The sequence below is a fragment of the Triticum dicoccoides genome, chromosome 7A (assembly GCF_002162155.2).
Source record: "Triticum dicoccoides isolate Atlit2015 ecotype Zavitan chromosome 7A, WEW_v2.0, whole genome shotgun sequence".
In the NCBI taxonomy this organism is placed as follows: Eukaryota; Viridiplantae; Streptophyta; class Magnoliopsida; order Poales; family Poaceae; genus Triticum; species Triticum dicoccoides.
The window spans coordinates 644,469,378-644,480,853 of record NC_041392.1 but is presented as its reverse complement, the minus strand read 5'-3'; the positions used below and the strand labels follow the sequence as shown (position 1 = coordinate 644,480,853).

The window sequence follows — 11,476 nt, the reverse complement described above, 5'->3', positions numbered from 1 at the left end:
AGTAAGCCATGTTTCCCTGATTTGGTCAGTCATTATTCAGGGCCAACACAATCACGTAACCTACAGGCTTCCGGAGGATGACATTGCACAGCCCTTAATCAATCCATCAAAGCACTCCATTGTATTTTCTCTATACTTGACTGGTGCACAGCGTATTGATTCTGACACAAAGCCAAATTACACAAAAACAATATCAGTACCGGAGACTTGCTACAGAATAATCTGTCAACATCAATCAAACCCATGTTACAAAGCCTGACTGGCCCTTATTGCTGAATTGCAATATTTGTAATGAGATATTAACAAAAGACAAAAAAATCATGTCAGCTTGTCACATACCTGTTCCTGCTGGATAAAGATCCTGTAGTGATCGGTAGGCCATCTTCACTTAGTTGACCCTTTGTGAGTTCCATCCGCTGAACAATTGCCACTGTAGATTACAAAGATGCGTGGGGTGAGGACTATAGCCCATGCGCATTAGTCTTGCTTAACAGAAATGGGGCAATCTGTAGCAAAGAAGTGTGGTGACCGTCAAAACGCACAGACATAGGGTGTAATCATGAGCTATCACAGTATAAACCTTACCAAGACTTTTATTTTCTTCTGAAGCAAGAAAATAGGCCTGATATTCATTCTTTCTTTCAGTGTCCCGATGGGCACACGATGAATGTGGCGATGCAGCATGAATAGTTGAATGTGGGAACGAAAGTTGTGTGTACATGTTACTACTATCTATATCTAAGATGACTCACAATTGTTTGAAAAGATAATAAGCATGCGAGTTAAACACTGCAGTATTTCATATTACTGAGATAAAAATCAAGACAGCTATCCAAATAACCATTATGTTTATAAAGTTAATACTAAAACAAATAATATAGGAAGATATCAAGTTAGTACAAATGTCAGTGAGTTATGTTGTCCTCATGTCACCAAAATGAAGGATACTATCTACCAGCAGCTAGTCTATGACTCCGGATGTCTATTATAACATTTGTGCCAATTCAAAACCGATCAACTAGATCTTAAGTAAGTGAAATATTGAAGATGTGCAATTACATGTGAAGTCATTTCTGACCCTTAGGCATCTCAAACAACCTCTAGGGATATCCTGCTGCTTATTCAGAAATAGGCCACCTAAATACATAAATAAGTGGTCTGATACCATCAAAGTCCAATGCAGATAACTTGAAGTCACTAGCGACATAAGCATGAGGACACAATCGCATACAGTGAACGTAGATAAGCATTGTCAACAAATTCAGAAATTAGCAGAACAATCAATGTGCTAGAGACAGCATCTGGAGCATTTACAGGTGCTTTCTGCATGTTAAGGGATACAGAAACAACCAAATAAGTACTGATGAGATGCAGCTTGTTATTGTGCTAAAACTGTTACCAATACTGGTGATGCATTTAAAACATCCGGTAAACCAAGAGCATCTAGTGGTATGATTGTGTGAGTAACACATTTATGTTGCAGAACTCTCTAAAGAAGTTACAGAACAGTAACAAATATCCTGCTGCAAGCAGAGTCACATGAGACTGAGTGAATAATAGAGTTTCAGATAAATGAGTGCCTGACTATTGTTTATGAGCCAAAGGTAGAAATCCATCCAATTAGGAGAAGCAACTCAACATTACATATCTTAGTACAAAGCGGAATTGATACTGCAACTTCTTTTTTCGGCATTATAAGCTGCACAACTGGAGTTAGAGCTGATTGATTTGATGCCAACATTTGGTAAATCAAAAGTTGTCAAAATTTGGCAAGTTTTTGTGAGCTTGGCAAGAAACAAACCAATCACTAGAAATCTTGGCATGCCAAATTTTGGTATCAAACCAATCATGCACTTAATCCTCTCAACCCCTACATTCCAACTGAACTTGTGACCTCCGTACAAACATGGATGTCTCATCAGCTGATCTGCAACTTGATTCCTGGGGTGCTTCATATTTAAAGATGGGATGTTGGTGTTTACAGTTTTATCTTTAACAGCTGATAAGGCGCAAGACACATCCGTTGTACAGAGGAATTACATAGTTTGTTGTGTGCAAGTGGGCTCATGTGAACATCAAGCAATCAACTAAGAAGATGCACCAGCCAGATGCACCATGGTTTCGCTTCTCATGTAAATCAATAACACTCAAGCTATACTGCCAGTGGAGTATTTAAGTCGGAGCATGATCGGCCAATTAAAGATGAAAACTGATCATGGAATTTCAGAACAGGACACTTCTCAATGAGGTTAGTATCATCGTAGGCCTCCTTGAGGAAGACGGTACTTCTTGCTCCCTTGTTAGTGATGTAGAAGATACCATGATTTTTTACTAAGCAAAGAAGTAGCTTGCATGGCAGCCTGTACTCATTATGGAAGACTTCTAGCTTATCAGATGTCAGTCGTTTCTGCATTGTCAAGCTTAAGATCTCATGTAGAACAGCAACAGATCGCTTTCGAGCCTGTGGAGTTGCAGGCTCCACTCTCCTAGCATTCAAATAAGGTGAAGGAAATGCCATCTTCTGCCACCTGACTACCTCCTCAAGGTACTTGCGGTTGGGCCTAAATCCTGCTGGATACTTTAACTTGAAAGCAAAAGGACCCAGTATATTCCCATCTTTAGCAACCCCTCTATAATCCATTTGGAAACCATCAAAATTCAATTTTTCTTCTCGTGCTGTGACTGCTAGTGAAGAATCCCAACTCTCCAAACACAGATGGTCCAAGCCTCGCACATCACGGATTGAAAAAAAGTCAGGGTAACTAGGAATCAACTTGTCCTTGAAGTTCTTTGGTAAACCCAATTCAGGTTGGATGAGCTCAATCTTCTCTAAAGGGATTTGGCAGTCCATCGACATCATTAACAGCTTCCTCAGATTTCTTACCAAGATGGGTTCCATTAGCTCCTGTGCTTGGATCTCTTCACCAGAAATATTTCTGGCCTTCTCAGTAAGTGTGACAGCAATGGGCTCACGCGATGTACTTCCACCAGAGACATGGAAGATATTGGGGTGGCGCTCGATAAGTGAAACAAAGTTCCATTTTTGGACAAAGCCAACCTCCTTTTCAAGGTCACGTACAAGTAGTGATCCTTTCTTTTGGGCCAAGATGAGCTCACGGAGACGAAGGAGGAGAGCGGGCTTCTTTTGGAGGTCCATGGCCTTGTCGAGGCCAGGCTCACGGTGATAAAGCTTCTTCTTTGGCCGGCGTCCATGACCAGCAGAAAATGAGGACATTTCCTTGAGTTGTATCAAGGAAAGAGATCTGGGAATGTAAGATAAATGTTCTGCCAATCTTCTTCTCATCAAATTTTAGGTCTTAAATGCAAGTCCGTGCAGGCACCGCAGATCCCAAGTGATCAAGAGCGCAAAATAAAGAAGCAGAAAGTTGTACTTCAAATTCTGCAAAACAAAAAGGGACAGAATGTTCAAACCATTTTAAACAACATGGCTTTGCAACTAATACCAAGAGTCTGTGTCTCAAGTCTCAACAATTCCCATTTCAGAACAACTCGTCGCAGCAGAAGCAGAGCCAAGAGCAAGTTACAGGGTCAGGGTGTGCCACCTCCATTTTTTTTTACTGACATCACACACATAATACAAAATTGACCGAAAGAGTCATATAATAGCTTAGTCAAGTCTCACTATTAGAACGCTCTTATATTTCTTTACAAAGGGAGTATGTTTAAAATTTGCAAATGTAACAACACGATTGGTTGGCAAGATGAAATAGCCTTACAAGAATAAAAGGTAACATGAGTACAAAATTTCAACATTACACTACATTCCGCTTTTGCATTGCCCTAAAAGCATCAACTACTCTCCACGTGACATATGTGGTAAGCAATTCAAACTAATTCAAAAAAAAAAGCATCAACTACTCCTACATCATCTTCACTTGCTCAATAAGTGTCACCAAGCTATAGTGTATGAGTTGATCACCTATAGTATTTATCCATTTATCCTTCACTAGACTCATTGCAGAAAATACTCCACTAGCTCTGAAGACTGAACTGAAGTAGTACTGAACTTGGCACTGTAGGAGTGTACTTGTAATTTCTACAATCACACTAGTTAGTACCTCCAGCAGTTGAGCTCGATGCGGCGTTTACCGTTCGAGGTCAGGCCATTAGGACGTCACCGACCGGAGCTCGCCGGCGGCAGAGGACAATGACGGCGAGACTGCTCGTGCTCGGAGGTCGCCGAGTTTGGAGTCAAGCGCGGCCGCGGGCCGTGAGAGAGTGAGGACGGCCTTATGGGGAACGAGGACTGGGGGGCAAGGGCCACCGGGGCCGGGGAAGTCGTGGAGGAGGGAGGATGGGGGCCGGCGCCGGGGCGGCCACGCCAATCGTGGAACCGCCGGAGTGGAGGGAGGATGGCTCGATCTCGATGGGAACAGCCGAACAGAGCAGCACGGATAACGGGCTAGATCGAGAGCTCCTATACGACGCCTGCGGGCGACAAATTGACGACCCTTCGCACAGAGCGGGAACCAACTGGACCGGGCCATTTTGGACGCAGCGAAGGGCAAACCACTGAGCTTTCTTTTTTAAGTGGGAAACCACTGAGCTACCTCCCAACAACACTGCAGCACCTGGTTCACTGTAGCGGCCTGCCACTGTATGAGGGTTCACTGTAGTGAACTGGTGTTTTGGTCGCTTTTTATTTCATACTTTTATAAATAAACATTGAACATTTTTGTAATATACGTTGAATTTTTTAATATACGATGAACATTTTTATAGTGCATGCTGAACTTTTTTTAATATATGATGAACATTTTTTAAATATAGTGAACTTTTTTTTAATATACGCTACCAATTTTTTAATGTGCACTGAACATTTTTGGAATATACGTTGAACATTTTCTTAATATATGATGAACATCTTTACAATGCACGGTGAACTATTTTGTACTCCCTCCGTCCCAAAATAAGTGCAACTTTGTACTAACGATGAACATTTTTGTAACACACTGTGAACTTTTCTCTATAATACACAAGAAAGAGAGGAAATGAAAAAATAAAATAAAATAGAAAAAAGCAAAAAAGAAAATGAAATGAATAAACAAAAACCCAAAGGAAAAAAGGAAACAAAACAGCAAAAATGGAAAAAATGAATCATGTGTCGCTACAAGGTTGAGGCTTTCTTCGTCTTGAAGAGCCGTGAACACAACAGGTGCGTCAAGGCCGGCGTCCTCAACATCTGTTCCCGGGGGTGGGGGGGGGGCATGTGTCGCATCACTAATCCCAGCAGCTACAACCTTGTCAATGTATGCAACGACGAGAAGAGTCAGAAGGTGGCGCTTCCTAGGGCACCAGCGATTTAATGTGGCCTATCTACGCCTTGGGGTTCAGCCCATCCAACAAGGAGCGCAGGCTCTTCATGATCTCCTCATCAACAGCGACCCAAGAAGAAACCTATGTGGACGTGTACACCTTAGACGACAAGGGTGAGTGGCATGGACTCCCCTACCTCTCCCGACATTGCGTAGCAGGGAATGGCTGGCAACCGGTGCAGGGCATTGGTTAAGTTGATGGGGCTATCAAAACATGTTTGGGCCTAGGGGAAAAGGAAGCCAGAGCCGAGACATGTCATGTTGTCCGATGAACACGAGTCACATGAAATTCGATTAGCAAGTGTTTCTTACCATTTGGTCTAGTCTGCTAGCAGTGATTCTGCAGCTCACTAGTTGGCTTGATCAACTCAGATCTTGAACCATTGTCAACTAGAGGAATCTTGATCTTAGGGAGAGTATTTCATGATTAAATTATTTAATGGGAATTACTTTTTCATGAATATAAGTCTTATTGGTTTTACATATTTCTATTGTAGATCAATGGCAGCATCTGCTCATGTTTTCAGATTTGCATTGTGTCCTATTCTTAAGAAAGATAAACTTAATGGAATAAACTTCACAACTTGGTACATAAATCGAAGAATTGTTCTCGGGCATGATAAAAGGGGCATGTTCCAGGGGATCCACTTCCAGATGAACCGACTGCAAGTGCTAATGGTACTTCCTGGAACGCTTACAAGAAACTCCTTGACAATTCGACTGAAGTCGGTTGTATCATGCTTGCCTATATGGAGCCAGACATGCAACAACAGTGCGAGAATGTAGAGGCTTTCGATATGATCACGATTCTCAAGTGCATGTTTCAATCTCATGCAAGGACTGGGAGATTTAATGTCTAGAGGACCTTACTAGAGTGTAACTAAAGGACAGTGATCCACTAAGTCCACATGTAATCATTTCGCAAAAAAAACATGTTAGGCTCCCCTTTAGGCCAACAGTGGACACAAATACAATTCTGGCTTCACTTTCAGCTAGTTATGGCTTGTTCATATTAAAGTACCATATGAACGGCATGCATAAGAAGCTCACTGAGTTGCATGGGATACTTAAGACGACAGAGCGGGACATTAAGAAGGGTGCACATCAAGTATTGATGGCGCAGAATAAGGCTAAGTTCAATAAAAGTTATTGGGCTAAGAAGAAGGCTATGGCAAAGGGCAAGGATTAGGATATGATCCCTTCAACCATTGTGCCTAAGTTAGGGTCGGATTCGAAGACCACATACTTTTATAGCAAGGAGGTCGGTCATTGCAAGAGTAATTGCAGGAATTTTCTTGCCGAGAGGGGCACGAAGGTGGAAGTGTGACTTCTACCAACGATACACTTGTTGCATTTACCTTGCCGACTCAGCTAGTAGCCATGGAGGGTGCCAACTCCGAGGTGTGTCCCAACCCCTTGCCCTAGCAGGACGCAATGGTTGCCACAACCATTGTCGGATCTGGGAGGGGGGTTGACTGAGATTTCCTCTCACAAGATGGACTTAGAAGTATATCTTCATTTAACAATGGATTAGAAGTATCTAAGTTAGTTTAACATCGAGTTAGATCTATCTATGTATGTTAGTTTATGATATGTTCGTTTCGATTTAGAACTACTATGTTTGGTTTGTATTTCAATTCGAAATCTAAATATTATTTGTGGAATTCTATTCGAATCACTATGTTTGTGTCTGAATCTTTCTTTTTGTGTGTTTGAATAATTTTATATGATGAAATGTACAAATTATTTGGAGTAGGATAGCACAATACAAAGAGAGATAGGAGTTTTAGTTATAGGTAACTGAATTTTAGGCTAGCCGTGGGAGTAAAAAAAAAAAGAAAAAAAAGAAACTCCATGGGCACTAGCACCCACGGATTTATTGATATAGAAGAAGCATCCCTCATGAGAATTCCAGAAATTCGTCCCCGACGTGGATCGAACTCTGGTCGTTAGGTTTACAATCATGCGCCCCCAACCACTGGGCTATGCCCACGTCCTCGGCTAGCCGTGGGAGTAGAGAAAACAAAGATTCCTACCATCTTCTCTCTCCTATGCCTAAAACTTCTTTTAGGTCACCAAGTACACATATGTTGCTCCTTCGTTTTATATACGAAGGTCACTTCATTTTATTATGTCTAGTTTTGACCATTCATTTTACCAACAAAAATGTGAGTTTTATGCCACAAAAAGTATGTAATTGGATGCACATTTCATAAAACTTTTCAACGATATATTTTTGAAATTATAAGTCAAAGTTTGACACGAAAAATGAAGTGGTCTAAAATAGAAAAACGGACGGAGTATTGGAGATGCTCTTAGGGGCTCAAAGAATTAAGAGGGAGACGAGGATTTCGTGTACCTGAGCCAAGTCGATGTGCAGCCTTCTTCCCATGGACATGTGAGAGAGTGATTCTCCGCTGTGGACATGGCGGTGGAAGAAAGCAGTGGCGGGCGTTGTCACTTGCTAGGGAGAGGGAAGTGAAACCTATGGAATTAAGAGCTTTTTTCCTCCAGGGGCTGATTGTACATGTTGATTTTGTTTCCTTTTTAACCATCTATATGTTGTTGTTTTTTAAACGCAGTCCTTTAGGGCCCGATTCATTAAAAAGGGTCTAAGAGAGTTGCCCTGTTTAATTAACGAAAAACCAGGCGAAAACTGTCACAACAGGCCCGCAAAAACTATTACATGTTGATCAGTTAAGAATCACCAAGATTTGATTAGCAACAAATTTCAGATCAGTCAATAGTATGCTTCCAGCTAACCAGCTAGCACTGCCATGGGGAAATCTATTAGAGCTCGGTATTTTCAGAAAATAAAAACTTTTATTCGAAGTACTCGTTATCCTGATCACGAAATGGAAAAGACAAACGATAGATTAAATCAACTTCCAAACCGACACGCTAGGTGGCCAGATTGGCAACCAGCTCCTTGAGAAGATGGGGGCAGCTCCCCATCAGATGCTCAAAGCCATCACTAGCCGTGAGTGCTTTGAATTTGCCCAAAGGCGCGACGAACTCGAAGCATGCATCCTTGAGCGCCCCACAACAATGCTGCTCGGCCAGCACCAATATAGTTGCCACCGTGCTGGTGTTGAAGTGTCCGCGCAGCGTGTCCTCACACTTCGACTTCAGCTTCGCCAGATTATACCTGTCTGCCACCACGAGCAAATGCTGAGCCATCGGCATCACCTCTCCCGCGTCTATATGCGGCAATGAGTCGGTGTAGACGAAGTGGAGCATGGCCTTGAAAACTTTAGCTTCTATGCCGTCCAGCCGAATGCTAGCGTCCGTCCTCTCCTTCATAGGACCGAGGAGCTCCGCGTTGAAGACTGAAGAGCGAGCCGCGAGCACGCTCCTGTGCGCCGGAAACGTCTCGCCCCCGACCTCGAACGTGACATCGGCCCCGTCACCGGTGGAGAGGAGCTGGCCAAATTGACGCTGCATGTCAGGCGATGACAAAGGCACTGACACGGACTCCGGGATGGGTTCCGTGAAGATTACCTTTGCCATGGTAATGGCACACCTGAAAGTGAAGGTATCATCCTTTAGGTAGGCAGATTGCTCCAGTTCATTCTTCCTGATGAACTGGTAGAAGCCACAAAGTCCACTTTGCCTGGAGAAGGTCCATGAGTTGCCGGCTTTGGTGTAGGCTGGCACGGGGTTCCCATCCTGGTCCAGCAAACTGATCTGGGCCTGCACGCTTATTGCGTTGAGGTCGGCAGGGTCGAGGCAGAGGTAGATGGCTATCCATTCGTGGTAGCCGGAGTAGCCGTCGGGGTAGTACTGGAGACGCCAGCGACGGCCTCCGATGACGAACTGCTCAGACGTGATGTAGTTGCCGTGGCCGATCCCCTTGATGGCGGAGTGGCCATCTATCTTGAGGTCGTGAGAGCCGGAGACGGGGGCTCGCCCGACAATGGCCGACGCGGAGTGCGACGGCTGCTTGCCGCCACTGGATGAGGACGAAGAAGAGTTGGCCATGACAAACCCTAGCTGCGACGAGGGAATTGGTATGGAGAAATGAAACCCTAGCTGCGACGCGGTATGGCAGATCGGATCATCAGAGGTTTATAAGTAGGGAAAGAAAAAAGAGGAAAAGCAGGCCGGATGGGAATGATTTATAGGGCACGCCCTGAGGGCCGCTGATCAACCAAAAAAGCACGCTAACCTGAGACCCAGGCACCCAGCCCAATGCACGCATGTCAGTAGGAAGTCCCAAGTCAGCCGGCCCAGTAATAGGTTCCTAATTTCTCCACTCAGTTTGGGTTCTCTCGTTTTTCTCTTTTCCTTTTTATTTTATAAATTTTATTTTCTTACTTTTTCATATTTTCATAAAAAAATATCCAACAAACAATTAATTAATTTTAAAAAATGAGATACAGAAACAACAAAATAAGTATTGATGAGATACATCTTGTTATTGTGCCCATGAGCCTTTTCCTTTTAAACTTTTTTCTTTCAAAATCCATGAGCCTTTTCAAAATTTGAAAATTTTCATATTCATAATAGTTTTGAAATTTATGAACTTTTTCCAAATCCAGGATATTTTTTCAAATTTCCTGTTTTGTTTATTCTTATGAATTTGTTAGGTCCATTTTTGTTTCAAAAAGTCAATACTTGATCAAGTGAACAAAGGAGACCTACGACCGCGCAACCAGATTCCGTTACCTTGTTGGGCCAGGCCCAAGCAAGCAAGCGCGTTAACGCTAGGTGGACAGCCGACACTAATGGCGCCACATAGGAGCTCTCCTACGGAAAGTCCCTAACGGGTCACGAGCATAAATGAGCACGCCATGAATAGTAAATTCTTAACAAGTTGAAATAAATTCAAACAATTCTGAATTATTTTGTTGGTAAACTTTGGCAAATGTTTTGTGCGCTTGAAAATTATCTTTTTGGAATGCCATTCGTGGAAGTTGCGGCAAAAGAAAATTCTGTACTCCAAAATGCTTCTAAAAATGGCATTTTTTGGAGCATCGATTTGTTTGCCAGAACTTCCATGAATATGATTTCACGATGAAATTTTACAAGAACTCAGAACATTTGTCTATGTTTGACACCCAAAAAAAAGAATCAGTTTTTTTGAATTTATTTTCATTTTTGTGACTTTACTCTTCAACCGAACTGATTTGAGCTTGAGCTAAGAATAGTCGTGTCCCTCTCCCACTGTGGTCTTCCCTTGAAAATGGGATAGCAATGAAAGTACAAACACATTGCAAACAAAAAATGAACATTACCTGCAAATACAAAGAGTTGAACACGAATGGAGAAGCGGTTTATTTATTATTTCGAACAGTTACAGTTACAGTAGAGGGTGAAAAAAGGGAACTAGCCCCCAGATTTTAACCCATTACACTTATTTCTAGCAACCGTCGTACTAGAACTTTTAATATTTTTTTGTGGAGTACCAGAACTTTTAACTAAAATCAGACCATGATTTCAATGGCCACATAAAATATTTACATCCGTTGATTGTATAAGGGAGGCCATGAGGTTTGTAGAAATGAGGACCTGTAAGGGGTACTGATTCATCACAAAAACACATCTCAAGTTTTACAAAAAGAATAATACACATAATCTAATAATATATAACCCTCTGATGATAATTAGATTGGTTGTCTCTAATAGATGGAAAAAGTAAATCAGTGGTATACCCTCCGTTCCAATATATAAGGCGGGCACACTTTTTTCCAAGATTTAACTTTTATCACAATTTAAACCAAAAATATACATGATTTAGGGAATATAAATCATGTGACTTCAAAATTAATCACTCCAGTCCATATTATTGCACGTATGGTTCTACAAGTCAAACATTTTAAAGTTTGATGAAGTTTATTAAATAAGATATCAATAGCGACAATACCAAATAAATAGAAGAGTCCAGATGATATGAAAACTAGATGAAAACTCCGCGCGTTGCAGCGGGAATTTGTATAACATAAAAGCTGCACAATAAAAAATGTGTGAATTAATCAACCCAGTCAGTGTCTTTAAAATTTCCCCTGTTGCAATATGTTTTTTATCAATATTTAAAGAATAAACAAATGTGTTTCTCTATGTATAAGCTGAGAATGGAGCAAAACAAAGCAAAATATAAATGCACACCTCAGTTTTCTTTCATGGAGCACCATATTGTG

General features: G+C 41.9%; 1 protein-coding gene across 1 annotated transcript; it reads right to left on the bottom strand.

The window, feature by feature from the left end:
• Positions 1 to 599: 599 nt before the first annotated feature.
• On the bottom strand, positions 600 to 4,394 carry LOC119334707 (protein WHAT'S THIS FACTOR 1 homolog, chloroplastic-like). Its single transcript, XM_037607249.1, has 2 exons — positions 4,080 to 4,394; positions 600 to 3,400 (listed from the first exon to the last, which is right to left on the bottom strand). Exon 2 carries the CDS (start codon positions 3,302 to 3,304, stop codon positions 2,153 to 2,155), a length of 1,152 nt encoding a protein of 383 aa, XP_037463146.1. The 5' UTR covers positions 3,305 to 3,400; positions 4,080 to 4,394; the 3' UTR covers positions 600 to 2,152.
• Positions 4,395 to 11,476: the final 7,082 nt, after the last annotated feature.

Bases quoted from the DNA above. Each gene is read 5' to 3' on its own strand.
- LOC119334707 (XM_037607249.1), bottom strand. From the start codon at position 3,304: ATGAGAAGAAGATTGGCAGAACATTTATCTTACATTCCCAGATCTCTT.